Source organism: Mya arenaria, chromosome 14 (assembly GCF_026914265.1).
Source record: "Mya arenaria isolate MELC-2E11 chromosome 14, ASM2691426v1".
In the NCBI taxonomy this organism is placed as follows: Eukaryota; Metazoa; Mollusca; class Bivalvia; order Myida; family Myidae; genus Mya; species Mya arenaria.
In genome coordinates, this window is record NC_069135.1 from 3,686,473 (window position 1) to 3,707,786 (window position 21,314).

General features: G+C 37.8%; 1 protein-coding gene across 2 annotated transcripts in view; it reads left to right on the top strand.

Annotated features, from left to right (window-relative positions):
- The window catches only part of LOC128218057 (dynamin-1-like protein), a 33,013-nt gene extending 13,332 nt beyond the window's left edge, over nt 1-19,681 (top strand). Inside the window, exons 12-17 of one of the 2 annotated variants that reach the window (XM_052925576.1) lie at nt 1,579-1,671; nt 8,199-8,372; nt 9,621-9,794; nt 12,474-12,534; nt 14,373-14,584; nt 16,498-19,681. In XM_052925576.1, coding sequence (XP_052781536.1) covers nt 1,579-1,671; nt 8,199-8,372; nt 9,621-9,794; nt 12,474-12,534; nt 14,373-14,584; nt 16,498-16,554 — 771 coding nt within the window. In that variant the 3' untranslated portion in view covers nt 16,555-19,681. Of the gene's footprint in view, nt 1-1,578; nt 1,672-8,198; nt 8,373-9,620; nt 9,795-12,473; nt 12,535-12,992; nt 13,054-14,372; nt 14,585-16,497 lie in introns of both variants that reach the window. The other variant, XM_052925577.1, reaches the window with a different exon arrangement.
- Nucleotides 19,682-21,314: the final 1,633 nt, after the last annotated feature.

Here is a 21,314-nt window from a genome sequence, read left to right on the forward strand (position 1 = left end):
TAATTTCAACAAAAATATTTTTCGATTAAAGTTACCGTAATTCACCTAAGAGTTTGGACACTTTAAATATTTGGACACCCAAAGGACATCAATCATAACTTTCATAGTTACCAAGTTTCACAGACGAAGATTATTGATTTTTATCAATGCCTGGCTAGATTACCTAACCGTATACACCACTGTGACAATTTAATTAGTTACTACCCATCCTAAACGATTTATTGCCTGTTGAAAAGGAAGTGTGATATATTTATTTGAGGATTAAACAAACAACAAGGGCAATCAAGGGATTAAGAAAACATCGACATGGCATGTTTGTAAAACGATCTGCCAATAAGCTTTCAAACTTGTACCACACGACTATATGAAGCAATAATCGTACAGTTATACATTAATCCTGCATAGCAATGTCCATGCTCTCCACGAGATCCTCGTGGGTATAACTGTAAGTTATGTGACGTCACACAGTTTGACTCTTTGATCTGCAGCTGATAGAATGTGTTTATTCAGTTCAGTGCATGTATAAAATGGTGTTTTAATTAACTTCATGAAGGATTTACACTTATAGGCGTAATAAATAAGTTTATGACCATTGATTACTACAGATAAGTTAATAAGTGGTAAAAAGCAAACATGAAGTAAAAAGGCAGGTTAAACAAACATGTAAATAAAATGTAAAAATGATAATTTTCTATGTATTCGGAGAGAGAAAAAAATAATTAATTTATGGTGTCCGAACTCTTGTGAATTACGGTATTCAATATTATTTTGAATAATAAATTGAATTAAACAATAATCAAACTTACATATAAAAAAGCAAAGTTGGGCACTGTCAAAATATTTTTTGCATAACAACTTTTCATTCTCGACAGTATGGTTGTATGGTTTTAAAGATAACCATCGCCATTTTCTCGAAAAAAAAAATTTTTGTCACTGTCAACAAACATGGTGGCTGAAAATGCCGGACGATTTTGACATTTTTTCTATGCGTCTTTTAACCAAAAACATAGATTAAAAGTTTTTTTCTCGGATTTTTCACAGATTTTTTTTCCTGCGTCTAATACCCCCTATCGTCTTATACCCAGTCATTTACGGTAGTCAAAACCTTTATTAGAGTTTAAGAGAGGCTTTGAATGTCCCTCTTCTGTTTTCTTCTGAAGATTTAAGTAATCTGATTGTATTGGAAGACAAATTACTCTGGCTATATTCCTCTTTGAGTTCATTTCCTTGATGAAGTCAGGTAAACAGATGCATTCAGGGCTTCTTTCTTAAGAAAATAGCAATAATTTATTTTAGAGTATAAAAGTTGGCATTTATTTGTAGATAAGTAACTAAAATAAGACCACAACTAAACATTGTTTGTACTACAGTGTGGACAAAGAATATAACCAGCTTGAGATCTCGTCACATGATTGAAATTTCCCTCATTTCTGGCGAGAATAAATCTGGTGGATAACGATGACCAGCAAAGTGTATCTGAATGCCGTATAAACAGCGTCTTGTTGCTAAGAAATATATCTTAGAAAATAATTGCATTATTTTCATACAAAATTATTGCTATTGTTTGTACACTTCCAGCAAGAGATGTTGAGATTCCCAAAACTACATGACAGAATTCTAGATGTTGTCACACACATGTTGCGTAGACGACTGCTTCCAACTAACACTATGGTAAGAAAAACTTACGGTATCCGGTTCTCAATGATGTGAATGTTGGATGCCTGGTGGTCCCATATGATTTTACCAACAAACCTTAGCAATTAAAGATAACAAATTAGGTCATTGTTCAGGCAATATCAGTTGAAATAAATATTAACTGAGTTAACCTTAAAAGGGAAGTTGGAAACTGGAATAAAATGAAAACACATAAAGATAACATTTATTTTACATCAACAATGGTTCAAGTAACTTGAAATAATGCATAGAATATACATGTATATTCATTAATATATCAATGTGCATGTGTTTGTAACATTACAGATACAGTTTATATCATTGTATCTTTATGTTTCTAGTGTGATACATAATGATCAGTCAAGGTAATTTTTCTACATTACTTAAAGAAAGTGTCCAGTGTCGTCTGTTTCTGAGCACTACATTTTGCTTTGACTAAGAAGTCTTTAGACAAAACAACACTCCAAAATGATCACTTAATAACCGTTTCTAGTTCTTTATTTTCTGCAACAAACAAATTAATGTTTTAATCAATTTTCTTTTCACAAGTTTGGCTATCGTTTGATTATCGCGCAGCAGTCAATTCACAGCGCAATCATGATTAATCAATTATGGAGTTGACACAACATCTTAGGTGCAGTATTTAACGACGCACCGGCTGTCAAAACAAAGTGACACGCTATTCGCGAATTCCTAATACACAAAATCATTTCAATGTTTGAACAAATATATGTCCGGTTTTGTGAGGTAAAATTACGTTGACAACTAACAAATTTTCTCGATATTTTGTCCGGTATCCGAAATTCCGAGGTTTTGGTTTCGTTGGGATTATTTTACATTGAAAATAGAAGGGGAAAATCGGGACTCTGAAAAAAGTCCGGTATCCCGAGGTTTCCGGTTTTGTGGAGATCTGGTTTAGTGAGTTTCCACTGTATAAAAATGACCATGGTTTCAATTTTTGCATCACTTGAGACTAAATCAAAAACTTATTTTTGCTAATGTCAAAGAAAGATCATTGCTTTTTATGCCCCCGAAGGTGGGCATATTAAAATCGCACCGTCCGTCCGTCCGGCTCTGTAACTTTCCCTTGTATGGACAGATTTTAAAATAACTTGCCACATGTGTTCCACATACCAAGACGACGTGTGGCATGCAAGACTCGTGTCCCTACTTCAAAGGTCAAGGTCACACTTAGTGTTTATTCACAATGGAGTGCTTCATATAAGGACATAGAGTATAGGTTGTCGTGTCCGGGCTGTAACTTTCCCTTGTATGGACAGATTTTAAAATAACTTGCCACATGTGTTCCACATACCAAGATGACGTGTCGCGTGCAAGACCCGTGTCCCTACCTCAAAGGTCAAGGTCACACTTAGTGTTTATTCACAATGGAGTGCTGCATATCAGGACATAGAGTATAGGTTGTTGTGTCCGGGCTGTAACTTTCTCTTGTATGGACAGATTTTAAAATAACTTGCCACATGTGTTCCACATACCAAGACGACGTGTCGCCTGCAAGACCCGTTTCCTTACCTCCAAGGTCAAGGTCACACATAGTGTTTATTTACAATGGAGTGCTGCATATAAGGACATAGAGTATAGGTTGTCGTGTCCGGGCTGTAACTTTCCCTTGTATGGACAGATTTTAAAATAACTTGCCAAATGTGTTCCACATACCAAGACGATGTGTCGCGTGCAAAACCTGTGTCCCTACCTCAAAGATCAAGGTCACACTTAGTGTTTATTCACAATGGAGTGCTGCATATAAGGACATAGAGTATAGGTTGTCGTGTCCGGGCTGTAACTTTCTCTTGTATGGAAAGATTTTAAGATAACTTGCCACATGTGTTCCACATACCAAGACGACGTGTCGCGTGCAAGACCCGTGTCCCTACCTCAAAGGTCTAGGTCACACTTAATGCTTATTTACAATGGAGTGCTGCATATAAGGACATAAGAGTATAGGTTGTCGTGTCCGAGCTGTAACTTTCTCCTGTATGGACAGATTTTAAAATAATTTGCCACATGTGTTCCACATACCAAGACGACGTGTCACGTGCAAGACCCGTGTCCCTACCTCAAAGGTCAAGGTCACACTTAGTGGTTATTCACAATGGAGTGCTGCATATAAGGACATAGAGTATAGGTTGTCGTGTCCGGGCTGTAACTTTCTCTTGTATGGACAGATTTTAAAATAACTTGCCACATGTGTTCCACATACCAAGACGACGTGTAGGGTGCAAGACCCATGTCCCTGCCTCAAAGGTCAAGGTCACACTTGGGTGTTTATTCACAATGGACTGCTGCATATAAGGACATAGAGTATAGGTTGTTGTGTCCGAGCTGTAACTTTCCCTTGTATGGACAGATTTTAAAATAACTTGCCACATGTGTTCCACATACCAAGACGACGTGTCGCGTGCAAGACCCGTGTCCCTACCTCAAAGGTCAAGGTCACACTTAGTGTTTATTCACAATGGAGTGCTGCATATGAGGACATAGAGTATAGGTTGTCGTGTCCGGGCTGTAACTTTCCCTTGTATGGACAGATTTTAAAATAACTTGCCACATGTGTTCCACATACCAAGACAACGTGTCGCGTGCAAGACCCGTGTCCCTACCTCAAAGGTCAAGGTCACACTTAGTGTTTATTCACAATTGAGTGCTGCATATGAGGACATAGAGTATGGGTTGTCGTGTCCGGGCTGTAACTTTCTCTTGTATGGACAGATTTTAAAATAACTTGCCACATGTGTTCCACATACCAAGATGACGTGTCGCCTGCAAGACCCGTTTCCTTACCTCCAAGGTCAAGGTCACACATAGTGTTTATTCACAATGGAGTGCTGCATATAAGGACATAGAGTATAGGTTGTCGTGTCCGGGCTGTAACTTTCCCATGTATGGACAGATTTTAAATTACTTGCCAAATATGTTCCACATACCAAGACGACGTGTCGCGTGCAAAACCCGTGTCCCTACCTCAAAGATCAAGGTCACACTTAGTGTTTATTCACAATGGAGTGCTGCATATAAGGACATAGAGTATAGGTTGTCGTGTCCGGGCTGTAACTTTCTCTTGTATGGAAAGATTTTAAGATAACTTGCCACATGTGTTCCACATACCAAGACGACGTGTCGCGTGCAAGACCCGTGTCCCTACCTCAAAGGTCTAGGTCACACTTAATGCTTATTTACAATGGAGTGCTGCATATAAGGACATAAGAGTATAGGTTGTCGTGTCCGAGCTGTAACTTTCTCTTGTATGGACAGATTTTAAAATAATTTACCACATGTGTTCCACATACCAAGACGACGTGTCACGTGCAAGACCCGTGTCCCTACCTCAAAGGTCAAGGTCACACTTAGTGGTTATTCACAATGGAGTGCTGCATATAAGGACATAGAGTATAGGTTGTCGTGTCCGGGCTGTAACTTTCTCTTGTATGGACAGATTTTAAAATAACTTGCCACATGTGTTCCACATACCAAGACGACGTGTAGGGTGCAAGACCCATGTCCCTGCCTCAAAGGTCAAGGTCACACTTGGGTGTTTATTCACAATGGACTGCTGCATATAAGGACATAGAGTATAGGTTGTTGTGTCCGAGCTGTAACTTTCCCTTGTATGGACAGATTTTAAAATAACTTGCCACATGTGTTCCACATACCAAGACGACGTGTCGCGTGCAAGACCCGTGTCCCTACCTCAAAGGTCAAGGTCACACATAGTGTTTATTCACAATGGAGTGCTGCATATAAGGACATAGAGTATAGGTTGTCGTGTCCGGGCTGTAACGTTCTCTTATATGGACAGATTTTAAAATAACTTGCCACATGTGTTCCACATACCAAGACGACGTGTCGCATGCAAGACCCGTGTCCCTACCTCAAAGGTCAAGGTCACACTTAGTGTTTATTCACAATGGAGTGCTGCATATAAGGACATAGAGTATAGGTTGTCGTGTCAGGGCTGTAACTTTCCCTTGTATGGACAGATTTTAAAATCACTTGCTACATGTGTTCCACATACGAAGACGACGTGTCGCATGCAAGACCCATGTCCCTACCTCTGAAGTGAAAGATACACTAAGTGTTTATTCACAAGGGAATTCTGAATATAAGGACATAACAGTGTAGGTTGTCAAGTATGGGTGGTATTTTTAGCTCACCTGTCACATAGTGACAAGGTGAGCTTTTGTGATCACAATTTGTCCGGCGTCCGACCGGCGTCCGTCCGTCCGTAAACTTTTACTTTAAACGACATCTCCTCATAAACCGCTTAGCCAATTTCATCCAAACTTCTCAGGAATGTTCCTTGGGTGGTCCCCTTTGAAAATTGTTCAAAGAATTGAATTCCATGCAGAACTCTGGTTGCCATGGCAACGGAAAGGAAAAACTTTAAAAATCTTCTTCTCCCAAACCACAAGGCTTAGGCCGTTGATATATGGTAGGTAGGATCACCAAATGGTCCTCTACCAAGATTGTTCAAATTATGGCCCTTGGGTCAAAATTGGCCCCGCCCCGGGTGGTCATGGGTTTTCTCTATATGTTTATAGTGAAAACTTCAAAAAACTTCTCCTCTGAACTTACTTGGACTAGAGCTTAGATATTTGGCATGATTCATCGTCTAGTGGACCTTTACAAAGATTGTTCAAATTATGGCCTTGGGGTCAAAATTGGCCCCACCCCGGGGGGTCATGAGTTTTCTCTATATGTTTATAGTGAAAACTTCAAAAATCTTCTCCTCTGAACTTACTTGGCCTAGAGCTTAGATATTTGGCATGATTCATCATCTAGTGGACCTCTACAAAGATTGTTCAAAGTATGGCCCTGCGGTCAAAATTGGCCCCGCCCCGGGTGGTCATGGGTATTCTCTATATGTTTATAGTTAAAACTTCAAAAATCTTTACCTCTGAACTTACTTGAACTAGAGCTTAGATATTTGGCATGATTCATTGTCTAGTGGACCTTTACAAAGATTGTTCAAATTATGGCCTTGGGGTCAAAATTGGCCCCGCCCCGGGGGGTCATGGGTTTTTTCTATATGTTTATAGTGAAAACTTCAAAAATCTTCTCCTTTGAACTTACTTGGATTAGAGCTTAGATATTTGGCATGATTTATCGTCTAGTGGACCTCTACAAAGATTATTCAAATTATGGCCTTGGGGTCAAAATTGGCCCCGCCCCCGGGTGTTCATGGGTTTTCTCTATATGTTTATAGTAAAAAAAATCAAAAATCACCTCTGAACTTACGTGGCTTAGAGCTTAGATATTTGGCATGATTCATCGTCTAGTGGACCTCTACAAAGATTGTTCAAATTATGGCCCTGGGGTCAAAATTGGCCCCGCCCCGGGGGGTAGGGTATTCTCTATATGTTTTAGTTTAAACTTCAAAAATCTTCTCCTTTGAACTTACTTGGACTAGAGCTTAGATATTTGGCATAATTCATCGTCTAGTGGACCTCTACAAAGATTGTTCAAATTATGGCCTTGGGGTCAAAATTGGCAACGCCCCCTTGGGGGGTCATGGGTTTTCTTTATATGTTTATAGTGAAAACTTCAAAAATCATCTCCTCTGAACTTACGTGGCTTAGAGCTTAGATATTTGGCATGATTCATCGTCTAGTGGACCTCTACAAAATTTGTTCAAATTATGGCCCTGGGGTCAAAATTGGCCACACCCCGGGGCTGATGGGTTTTCTCTGTATGTATTATAGTGAAAACTTAAAAAATCTTCTCCGAACTCACAAAGACAAGTAACGTCTTAATTTAAACTGGATAACATATTTAGTACACATACCAATTTTCAATATGGGCCACATACAACAATTAATAACAAATATACATATATAGATACACACGTAAAATCGAGTAGTGACAAGAGCTTAGATATTTGGCATGATATATCATCTAGTTGACTTGTACCAATATTGTTCAATCTTTGGCCCTGGGGTCAAAAAATGGCCCCACCCGGGCGGTCATGGGTTTCCTTATATATGTATATGATGAAAACTTAAAAAATCTTCTTCTCCGAAACCAAAAGGCGAAGGCCTTAGATATTTGGTATGAAGCATCGTTTATTGGACCACTATTAAGATTGTTCAAACTTTAGCCCTGGGGTCAAAATTGGCCACGTCCTGTGTTCATAGGCTTAGGTTTTCAATATTTGTATATAATAGAAGCATTAAAAAAATTCTCTCCGAATTCACAAGGACTAGAGCTATTTGGCATAATACATCATTAAGTGGACCTCTACCTTTATTGTCCAAACTTTGGCATTGGGGTAAAAAATGACCCAGACTTCTAAAAAACCTTAACTACTTTGAACCATCCAGATTTCTTATCAAACCAATGTGCAATATATGACAGGTGAGTGATTCAGGGCCATTTGGCCCTCTTGTTTTATGTTCAGAGGCAATTTAAAATAACTTGCCATATTTATCTGACACGTAAAGGCAAGATCATGTCATGTGTATGCAGTCTCTCCCAAACATTTAAATACCAATAACCTTACTTTCCAGGTGGAGAACCTAGTGGGTGTAGAGCTTGCTTACATTAACACAAAACACCCGGACTTCCATGAGGCCCAGATGATTCACAGGGCTGTCACCAATGACCATGAAGGCGTCAAGCACTTACAGAGAGAGCTGCAACAGAAACAGACACTACAACATATAGAGGAGAAAGAAAACAGGGTAAGTGGTCTAGGAGGGGGCAGGGAGGGGTTCCCTGAAAGGGAATGTGGAATAGGGGCTCCAAAGGAAACCGCACGAAATAGACCCTGACTCAGATAGAGGAGCAGGGAAGGTGGTCCAGAGAGGGGCTTGGTTTAACTGTCAGGAAGAGGTCCATTGGGGGACTTGGTAGGTGGACCAGGGGAATCCAACAGAAACAGACACTACAACATATAGAGGAGAAAGAAAACAGGGTAAGTGGAAAAGAAGGGCAGGGAGGAGTTCCTAGAAAGGGGATGTGGAATAGGGGCTACAGAGGGAACCCCAACAGAAATAGACCTCAATACAGATATAGGAGCCGGGAAGTTGGTCCAGAGAGAGGCTTGGGTCAACTGGCAGGAGGGGGTCCATTGGGGGACTTGGTAGGTAGACCAGGGGGACAATATAAGGAGTTCCAACAGAAATAGACACTGCAACAGATAAATGAGAAGGAAAACAGGGTAGGCGGTACAGGGAGGGGAAAGGGGTCAACTAGGAGGAGAGGTCCATTGGGGAGACTTGGTAGGTGGACCAGGGGGCAACATAAGGAGCTTCAACAGAAACCGACACTGCGATAGATAAATGAGAAGGAAAACAGGGTAGGCTCTACAGGGAGGGAATAGAGGTCAACCAGGAGGAGGGGTCCATTGGGGAGACTTGTTAGATGGACCAGGTGGGCAACATAAGGAGCTTCAACAGAAACAGACCTTGTAACAAGTTGAAGAAAAACAGGGTTGGTGGTTCAAGAGGAGGGCTACACTTTGTGTTTAGTAAGCGGAAAGGGATGGAGGGCAACAAAATGAGCTCTAGAGGAAAAGGTAAACAGTAAAGGTGGTCCTGGTGGAGAAGGGCACATGATGGACATGGTAAGTGGTCTGGGAGACAGATGTGATACAGGAGCTTTAGAGGGAGGTGCTACATAACAGACCTGCAGTATACATAGGAGATGGACAGGGTAGACTGCTCATAGAGGGTAGGGGGTTGAGTGGGGGACTTGGTAAGCTTTTTGTGGAGGGATTAGTATTATGATTTGGTAAGTAAATATTGAAAGATTATAAGTGTAACCTGGCCCCTATTCATAAAACACCTAACTCAAGTCCTAACTTAAATCCAAATATGTTTAAAGAGATACTAAAATGAGGAAAGTGACTTAAGTTAGGAAATGATTTGAGAATTTTTATGAATACCACCCCTGGAACATATAAAAATCATTGAATCTTGTATTTTCAGGCCCCTTCTCCAGCCCAAGATGCTAGTTCCTCTGGTGGTAATATGAAGATCGGGAAGAGGAGCCAGACTGATGGTGATGGTGCCCAAGGAGAGTCTCTCCCTAGGAGTCTTCCGAGTAGTGCTGTACCTTCACCTGCACACAGCAGGAAAGGCATCAACCTGCTACCTGAGGTGGTATGTATCCCATGTGGGGTTATGTTACACTATAAATTATCATGATGGGCACTTTTCCTTGAGGACTGCCCGAGAGTTGCCTGGAAGTGCTCTACCCTCATGAGTAAAAACATAATCCTTGTGGTTATTTGAAGGAAAGTAACATTGAATGTGTCACCATATATAATAATCCCCCCCCCCCCTCGAAGAAGAAGAGGGGTATATTGCTTTGCACATGCCGGTCGGTCTGTAGGTCCGTCAGTCCGTCGGTAGACCAAATCCTATCCGAGTGATAACACTTCCTGGATATATTGTCAGCAAACTTGGCATGAAGGTTGGGCCTGACCAGTAGATAATCCCTATTGATTTTAGGGGTCATGGGGTTAAAGGTCAAGGTCACAGTGACCTTCAATGCTAAAAGGTTGTCCAAGTGATATCTAAACAATGCATGCCCTCAAACTTGACTTTGAGGTTGGGCCTGACCATTTGGTGACCCTATTGATATCATGGGTCAAAGGTCAAGGTCATGGTGACCTTGTACACATACTCGACAATTCCTGGACCAATGTTCATCAAACTTACCATGAGGGTTGGTCCTGACCAGTCAATGACTCCTATCGATTTAAGGGTCATCAGGTCAAAGGTCATGGTCCCAGTGACCTTGAATGCTGAAAGGTTGTCCGAGTGATAACTCGACAATGCTTTCACCCATGGCCCTCAAACTTGACTTGGAGGTTAGGCCTGTCCAGTAGAGGACCCCTATTGATTTAAGGAGTCATCGGGCCAAAGGTCAAGGTCACAGTGACCTTGAAAGAAAAAATCATGTCTGTGTGATAGCTCGACAATGCCCCCATGGCCTTCATACTTAATATTTAGGTGGGGGGTGACCAGAAGATTACCCCTATGGGTTTTGAGGCCATTTAGTCAAAGATCAAGGTCACGGTGACCTTGATACAGGATACAAGAATCTTTATTTCAAGTCAGGTATGTGTTAACAAGAAACATTAGCTCAACGAGCTATTTTCCGACATGAATAACAGATATACATAACATATCAAATAAAAATAACAATGAGCTTGTGACCTGGAAATCAAAGTATATATGTTAAAATGAACACATATTGGAGCATGCATACAAATACAAATAGGGAAATAGGATTAGAGCATCGAGAACAGTGATAACACCAACAAGTTTTCCTGGCTGTACGGCCAGTCCACACACGCACGGTTTCACTAGTTGATTTACCACTAATAGTTAGTTGTTTCAAAAGTACAATCATACACATTGAAGTAGAAAAATTGTAAGTAGCAAACTATACAAGGGAATAACAGCTTTGTACATTGATGTGTAGTTTGTAAAATTAACTTATAATTAATCTAGCATGATAGGAAAAATCCTTTGAAAGTATTGCTTAGAGGAGGTATGATATATATCATGTTATCTTGATATTACATCTATCACTGTAAAAGAAAATTAATTGAAAAAGTAAATTCGTAACACCTAAACAAAATACTTGCCGAAAGAAAAACATAAGTACTTGTATGTGTTTGTCAGATGTTATATAAATTTGAACAATCATAATTAGATATAAGCCCATGTAATTTAATTTAATAAGTTGTTATTTTAGTCAAAGAAGTCTGCTGAAATCTTCTGGTATTTGAATGCCATATCTTGTCCAGTGGGTGAAAGCTTGAATGCGAAAAGGTTGTCCGATTGATAACTCGACAATGCCTGCACCCATGGCCCTCAAACTGGACTTGGAGGTTGGACCTGACCAGTAGATGACCCCTATTGATTTAAGGGATCATCGGGTCAAAGGTCAAGGTCACAGTGACCATGAACGCAAAAATCATGTCTGTGTGATATCTTGACAATGTCTGCACCCATGGCACTCAAACTTGACATTAAGGTAAGGGGTGACCAGAAGATTACCCCTATGGATTTTTAGGGCATGAAGTCAAGGTCAAGGTCACAGTGACCTTGAATGCGAAAAGGTTGTTCGAGTGATTACTCGACAATGTCTGCACCCATGGCCCTCAAACTTGACTTGGAGGTTGGGCCTGACCAGTCGATAAGCCCTATTGATTTAATAAGAGGTCAAAGACCTTGAACGCAAAAATCGTGTCTGTGTGATAGCTCGACAATGCTTGACATTTAGGTTGGAGGTGACCAGCAGATGGGCCCAATGGATTTTGAGGTCATAGTGTTATAGGTCAAGGTCACAACTCATATTGGTCATTAAAATTACATCATATTTACATATTCCCTGTTGCTAAGAGGATCATATTTATCTGCAAATATCAGTCATCATTTGAACATGATTAATAACTGTTCCTCCTATCCGCATACTAAATGAATGGTCATGATCTTAAAACTGCCTCAAAGGCATCCAATGTCAATGACAAATTAGCTGTCAATTCTGTCCATGCATATTTCATTTAATTGTCCAAATATTCTTGACAACATGGCGCCTATGGGGGGCATAATGTTTGACAAACATCTCTTGTTTAGGATATCGGTTGTGGTGTGCTGGATGATGAATCCACCACAATTAATTGCTGTAGACATGTTTTAATATGGTTGGTTTTCACTGATTTAAAAAAAGAGGCATTATATAGTAAAATTTAAATAAAAGGGATGTGTGTGTTTTGTGATTAAATGGACAGTGTGCATCTAGGAAACGAGTTCCATGTATTACAGGCAAATGGAGCCCAGAGTCGGAAGCTCACGAGGCGGGAGGAAGCTGAGTGTGAACTGATCAGTAAGTCGGGGGTAAAACAGAGCTCTTGCACAGGCTTTAACCATGAAATATAGCATCAAACATACAGTTTCCAAATTGATGTCTTCAATTTGTTGTGAAGTATATCACAATGCTCTCACATGGCACCTTGATGACTGAAGCATTTCCACGCTGCACAATGCATCAATATTGTATAAGCATGTTTGAAGCTATATCATGAGTGACTGTAATTGCAATATGCATTTGATTTTATTAATAATTTCCAAAATCCAACTGGTTTAATATTAAGAAATGTTATTCAAAACTTATTCTTTCCCTACTTTCCAAAGAATGCATATTGCAAACTTATTTGTGTTTTCTTTGTTTTAGGCAAATGACCATAGCAAAATTACAAGACTTATCAGCAAGAAGCCATAGTTACAGATATGAAATTATAGAACAGAAGTATTTAATCATACCTCTGTATTTGTTATTTACAGCCAAAGAAACTTCCTAATAGAAAATTATCCCCAAGAGATCAGAGAGATGTGTATCTTGTAGGTATGTCAGAAAACGAACACATGTATTATACAAAGATTAAATTTCATCACACCATCCGCTTTGCTTTAGATTTTCATCAAAGTTATGTGAATCATGCATGCATACATGTAGTTAAGCTTCAATGAGCTTCTTGCTGATTTAGTCTTTTATTTTCTCTATAGATGTTGAATTACCTTCAAAATTACCTCCTACATTCTGAACTGGACACTTTGTTCCGTGTTTTGTCAGTGTGTTTGTTTTGCATATTTTCAATTGTGCGTCAGTGTCAGCTTAATTTTGTGCTTGTAGATTTGATTTTATTGTACATTGAAAGACATTCTGGCCAAAATTTTACATCACTAGTAGATTCATTTCAAAACTAAACCTTTTTATGGTAGAGATTTATGGCACAAAACTTTGATATGAATGTATCAAAAACTCTTCAAACACCATGATTTTGGACCAGATGTGTTTTCAGAATCTCTCTGTGTTTTCGGAAAATGAATTTTCTTCAAATATGTGTACGGTATGTTGTTGTACCCTGTCTAACATGAAATCCGGAAGCCAACTTGTATGTACAAGCACATAGAAAAAATCTTACCTTAATTTCAGTAAATGTCAAGCTGTATAATGGGTGGTTTGATTACCAGTACCTGGGATATCCAGCCAAGTTTTGACTGTACTAGCGAATATTTCACCACCCTCGTTTATTGTTATGCTTTGGTTTGCAGGGCATGTTTTTTTCCGTCCTCGGCACCCTAGCGTATCATAACCTATATGATACCCTGGGCAGATCAGCTGTTAAAATCTCGTTCTCATGAATAATGAATAAGGTAAAATCCAGTAGGTTGATTGGTCGCATGAGATACACCTCATGCGGTGCGGAAATGTCTGAGAAGTTACGGATGTCATCTTGGCTCGAAATAATCTAATGAGATCACTGCTTACAAATCATTTTAGGCAGGATATTGTTAAGTATGCCATTATGGCTTCACAAATGTGATTCTTTCCTGTTCGTTATCGGCTATACAATTTGTCTGAAAATGCTTATGAATATTCAAGATTTACGAAGTTTCCCTAGCCAATTCGCCCAGGGTATCATATGATACGCTCTGGTGCTGAGGATGGGTTTTTCATGATTGAACAATGTTTATTAATGTCAGCATACCATATGAATATTAGATTAAGAATATAAGATATTGAAAGTTACCTTCCACAGATGATCAGGTATTATGTCTTTATGACTTTGGTTTGTTGGATTGTTTATTTTCATCAAGCACAATAGATTCTGTGCCTGACAAATTTCTGTGGACATTCTATCAAAATTTACCCCATTCCAGAGAGGTTAATCAAGTCCTACTTCATGATCGTTCGTAAGAACATTCAGGACACGGTGCCCAAGTCCATCATGCACTTCCTGGTAAACTACATTAAGGACAACCTACAGAGCGAGCTTGTAAGCCAGCTGTACAAGAAGGAAGAGATTGACGTCCTCCTGGAGGAGTCTGAACACATCGCAAACAGGCGAATAGAGGCTCAGGAGATGGTACAGGTAAGGGAGATAATTCTGTTCTTGAAATCTAGTATTGACAACCTGGATAAGTCAGAACACATTGAAAATAGGCAAAATGTCATAGGCTCAGGAGATTGTACAGGGAGATAACCTTGCCTTGAAATCCAGTATTGACATCCTCCTGGAGGAGTCAGAACTCATCCCAAACAGGCGTATAGAGGCTATGGAGAAGTTACATTTATTCACTTGATGTTGATTCATGAAAAAACAAGGGGCGGGGCTAGTTTTCAATATATGTATTCTAACAACTTTGAAAATATTCTCTTAAAAAAATATTGGCCTGATTTGAAAATATTTTTAAAGAAATGTACCTTTAATAGGTGATCCTTTTATCAATATTATTATTTTTAGCTCACCTGTCACATAGTGACAAGGTGAGCTTTTGTGATCACAATTTGTCCGTCGTCCGTCCGTAAACTTTTACTTTAAACAACATCTCCTCATAAACCGCTTAGCAATTTCATCCAAACTTCACAGGAATGTTCCTTGGGTGGTCCCCTTTGAAAATTGTTCAAAGAATTGAATTCCATGCAGAACTCTGGTTGCCATGGCAACGGAAAGGAAAAACATTAAAAATCTTCTTCTCCCAAACCACAAGGCTTAGGCCGTTGATATATGGTAGGTAGGATCACCAAATGGTCCTCTACCAAGATTGTTCAAATTATGGCCCTTGGGTCAAAATTGGCCCCGCCCCGGGTGGTCATGGGTTTTCTCTATATGTTTATAGTGAAAACTTAAAAAAATCTTCTCCTCTGAACTTACTTGGCCTAGAGCTTAGAGATTTGGCATGATTCATCGTCTAGTGGACCTCTACAAAGTTTGTTCAAATTATGGCCCTGGGGTCAAAATTGGCCCCGCCCCCGGGGGGTCTTGGGTTTTCTCTATATGTTTATAGTGAAAACTTCAAAAATCATCTCCTCTGAACTTAAGTGGCTAAGAGCTTAGATATTTGGCATGATTCATCATCTAGTGGACCTCTACAAAGTTTGTCAAATTATGGCCCTGGGGTCAAAATTGGCCACACCCCGGGGCTGATGGGTTTTCTCTATATGTGTTATAGTGAAAACTTTTCTCCGAACTCACAAAGACAAGTAACATATTAATTTAAACTGGATAACATATTTAGTACACATACCAATTTTCAATATGGGCCACATACAACAATTAATAACAAATATACATAATTATATAGATACACACGTAAAATCAAGTAGTGACAAGAGCTTAGATATTTGGCATGATATATCATCTAGTTGACTTGTACCAATATTGTTCAATCTTTGGCCCTGGGGTCAAAAAATGGCCCCACCTGGGCGGCCATGGGTTTCCTTATATATGTATATGATGAAAACTTATAAAATCTTCTTCTCCGAAACCAAAAGACGAAGGCCTTAGATATTTGGTATGAAGCATTGTTTATCGGACCACTATTAAGATTGTTCAAACTTTAGCCCTGGGGTCAAAATTGGCCACGCCCAGTGTTCATAGGCTTAGGTTTTCAATATTTGTATATAATGGAAGAATGTGCAATATATGACAGGTGAGCGATTCAGGGCCATTTGGCCCTCTTGTTTTTTTTATTTTTATCTTATTTATGTTTTTTGTTTTACAATCATTGAAGATATCAACTTCAAACTTCATAAATGTATACACAGTATTAATGTGCTCTTTTGTGACATGTTATATTAATCCAATTTAAATATTGTAAGAGTTATGGCCCTTCGTAAAAAAATACATATTTTGTCCAATTAGGTGAGTGATATAGGGCCATCTTGACCCTCTTGTTATATTGAGTGCTTTAATGTCAGTAATAATTCTGAACAATTTATTGTTTCAGCATGTTCATATAAGTAACCAGTTCATATAATGCATCAACATTTTCATTGTTTCAGGCTTTACAGAAGGCAAGCCATGTGATAGGGGAAATCAGAGAGACGCATTTATGGTGATACATGGAAACATTGGTATTAGTGTTGTGTAACCGTGAAACAAGAATAAGGGTGACAAATACACAGCTGCAGCAGCACACAGTTGTGGGCCTTGACACAATGGTGAAACACTCAACATGCTGGGCACAGATAATCTTGCCTGATTGTGGTTCGGTTATCTGTTTAGCTGCTATTTTAGTGCTAACAAATGTCTTCAAATTGCAATACACTATTATATGTATTTGAAATGTATTGTAAATTAAGTGATAATATGACATTAAGATATTGACATATATTTGAAGAGGATATTCAATGAAATATACACAGAAGAATATATGATTGTAATGTTTATTATTGCATGACATTTTGAAATTGATAATTCAATATGGATTTCAAAAATCAAATAAGGTTGATTCAAATTCAATGTTTTCAAATGATAACTAATAATTGCAATCAGATATTTAATCAATAACTTCAATTACTGTATAAACCTGTCTAGAAGTATAGCCGAAAATATCTGATATAATGATAAACCTGTTATTTCTTGCATGTTAAGTAATGGAAATGGGTGATGGTCGCAGAGTTGAAAAACACCAAAGTATAAACTTATACTTCACATAGTAAACTCAATGTAAATATCATTCATGATGTATTATAATGCATTTATGCTAGATGGATTTTTATAGCTGTTCATAAAATATAACTATTCTTCTCCGTTTCTTTTAAAGTTAATATGCATTAGTTTTGTTGAATATTGGATAAATGATAATACCGGTACATTAAGAACCCAATTGACGAATGATTATATACACGTAAGTTCTTGTCCGTGCAGTGAGCAGCTGGCATCTTTATGTGATGTTTCAGTGTGTCTCATTAAGAAGTGTTCAAAATAATGGATATAGCGTGAATGATTTGATGCATCAGAGGATAATTATACTTCTTTTTTCTTTAATGATTGAAATGGGGATTTTTGTTAAAGATATAATCTAATTCATAAGGCATTTTCCATGTTTTTGTCCAGTGATTATTCCAGCTTTATATTGATGTGCAGGGTATTTTTGTGAAAAAAAATAGTGATGGGCAGACCAGGGCTATTTTATGTATTTATAAAAGAGGAGTTCAATTTCTTGAGTAATTTAGAAACTTCGCTTGGAATGTTTTGACACTCTTGAAAAAGAACCATTTTGAAGTATACGTAAAAAGAATATAGTGGGGTCATCAGTCAGATTAGCCGCCATACCGAGCTTGAGCTTGTCTGATGATTCAGCTACATTAGTCTACTAAACTAGTCTGAAGTTGAAACTTTTCATACGCATGATTTGTGAATTTATTTCAACTTGTGTTCCATATGGCAATTTTGGTGATTTTTTTTACTATCATTTGACTGTATAAATACATGATTGTGTACTTTGTGTACAGATTTTCATTGTTACAAATTTATAAACTTTTTGTTAGTTACTAATGGTAGTAAGTGTTTAAAATTTACTAATTATGTGAGTGTGGCCTTCTACAAATTGGTCTTTTTTTTCTGTTAAGTAAGCCTGATAATCTTATTAATCGTATTTAAGGAAAGTTAATGAAATAAGGTAACATTATATACCTTTTTGCGACGTTTTTCAGTGAAATAAGACAGGCCTACGTTTAGATATGAAGGTTGAAAAATAAACACCTAATATACATGGGTGAAAGTTTTCCGTATTAATACGGAATTCCGTATTTTCGGTCTTCTCAGGGGTCATTTTTCTAAATCGTGTAAATCCGGGGAGTTTTTCGCGGGGTGGAGGGGGTACCCCAAACCCCATTATCAGCATCGCGATCTACTTAAAATCGAAAATAAAACCAAGTTAAATTTTCTGGTTTCCCAATTTCGTTCTATAAATAGCGTTGCCATAAGTGATAAAATTCTGTCGGCGATATCAGCCGAACGTTTCCGAAAATAGTCGTTTCTTTTCGTAAACAAGAATTGTCATTCCAATCTTCTCCGAAAAACCTCGGCAGTTTCCGCGCCAACAAAAACTTGGATGGCGGAAAAAGCCGATTTTCGCCGAATATTTATAGTCAGTATCCTTTACGACTTTTATGACATACCGCAAATTGGAGGCAAAAATAAACAATGAAATAAATCGAAATACTGCTGTCAAAATTGAACAATGAAGTTTGTATCCCCAGGGTATAATACTAAAGAGCTTGAACAGCCCAAGGGTGTGAAATGGTCCGATTGGTAACTTGATAAAAATTCAATACACAATTCAATATAAATCTTTAATTGTATTCTACTTTTCATTTTTTAACCTTTATTGAATGAGTTAAATGTATTCTTGATTAATGAGCAAGAATTGAAGTATTGAGGGATGTTTCTGTCAGGGGCCTTATGTACATGTATGTTGACAAAAGCTGCCAGAAATATTATAAATATACAACATAGATTTGATTGATTAAAAGACAGGAAAGGCTTTGAAATGTGTCAACAGTTTGTACTCTGACCAACTTTCAGCTGTGATTACGTTATTGTGCTATTCTGTCATCATTTTGAGCAAGTCTTTATTAAAAGTTATATCTGGTACTTAATTAAAATAAACTCTTAACAAATTTTATGATATTTTCGTAAAATCATCCACTAAAATGTTTCATCACTTCCTAATACAATTATGTACATTATTTTATTTAATTGTGTAAAAAATACATTTTTATTTGGTCTTTCAAGTATTTAAACACATTTATTTAAAGGCCTGTTTTTTGGTAATAGAATTGATAGATTATGAATATTAATATTGTTCTAAAATTTAAAAAAATGCCCGATTTTTTTTTGTATTTATTAGAATTATGTAAAGGTTGTTTTCACTTTATGTCATATTTAACCTAGCTTTTCCTGCAAGTAATATCAGAGATCATGTTCTCCTTGAGAAAGTGAATTCATGTATTAATGATCTATTGTTTTATACAACATGCTTTTTTTCTTTGTACAAAATGCCTGTACATTGTAATTTATTCCTGATTGAAACTGAAAAAGTGCTGTTGTTTCTGATAAATATTGTTGTTCAATTTTAGCAAGTATTACTTTGCTCACATGCTGTCATAATATTTCATCATTGTCTGTTTGGTATTGAACAGAATTTGTATACAATCAAATAAACTTTTCAACTACTGATTATGGTGTTATACATATAGCCATTTTTTTGTAGGAATTACTTTTGGGAACTGTTTGACTTCTAACAAAAACACACATGGGGACTTTTTACCAATCCGGGAATGTTTTACCAAAATGGGTGTGTTTTGACTAGGGGACCTTTTGACATGGGGACGTTTTGACATGATACTGTTTTATAGTGCAGAGTCAATTACACTTAATCATTGTCTTGTATAATGAAAGAGTTTGTGATGAATTCTTTTCAACAATTGTTAATTTTTACATTACATGATGCATAAAACTGTAACAATATTGTGATATGACTGACCTGTAGTACTTTTGTTCTTAAGAACTTTTTTCTTCCTGCTGTTGTTTGTTTTTAAAAGAAGAAAGTCCACGTACTGCCATTGTTTTGTTGGTGTCGGTGCCGATAGTGCAACAGTGTTGTTGTCATGTAAAGCCTTTTGGTCAAGCCCATTTGCAGTGAGCGAGATAAGAGTTGTCACATGGCTGTTACATGCATGTGTGTGCATCTTGACCATGCATTATAGGATAAAAAAACAACTTGTCATGAAGGTCATGATGAAGTTGCATGTTTCGGAAGAAGCATAAGTGTCTTCACTTCGAAGGCTGAAATAATCCTTGACTGGGCTGTATCTTGACCATGTATTTTAGGATTTTTAAAAAAACTTGTCATGAAAGTTCACAAGGATGAGGTGGTGTGTCGCACAAGACCCAGGTCTGTACCTCAGATGTCAAGGTGAAAGATCAGAGGTTGAAATATCCTTGTCCGGGTCGTATCCTGACCACACTTTTAAGGATGTAAAAAAAAAACTGCCATGAAGGTTCACCATGATGAGATGGCGTGTCCTGCACAAGAACCAAGTCTGTACCTCAAAAATCAAGGTCACACCTAAAGGTTAAAAGGTTGACCTCAATGGTCCAATTCAGGTTAGAGGTCAAAGGTTGAAATGATCCTTCCACTCCATGTGGTTTGGCAATTGCATGGCAGATCATTGTCTGTGTCAAAGGCTCTTTCAACAAGCGGTATGTGGCCATTTGGCGTCTTATTTTAATTTAAAGATTTCAATATATAACACCTAATAAACACTTAAAGTAATAATATACCTCCTAGCCACACATGAATTAAAGCTTTTGCTCAGTCAATATTACACTGAAACAAACCATTGTCCTCTATAAATTTGCCACGACAGGCTTTAATGCCAAGGCATGAAAAAGATCTCTCATGTTTTGTAAGTGATGCATTATCTTGACTATCAGTATATATCAATTTTAAAAGCTATTCCCCTTTCAGTGCATTAATAGGAACAGTTCATAAGATGGTGAACTTCATCACCCACTGATTTTCTATTACACAATCTACAAAATATTTGCATGCAATAATGGCATCGTTTTATGTATTTAGCGCTGTAAATCACCAAACTAGTATTTATGATAGAATGTATCACAGTAATGGTAAATCAATACAAGAAAATAAAAATAACTATTTTGGATATTTAATTTGTATGATTAATTCCGTATTGAATGACACTCAGGCAATATCCTCTATATCTAGCAATTTGAGTGAGCATTTCATGCATTCATTTCATTCTTTGTAGAGTTAGGCAGGTTAAACGGCAGAATAGTCAAGTAC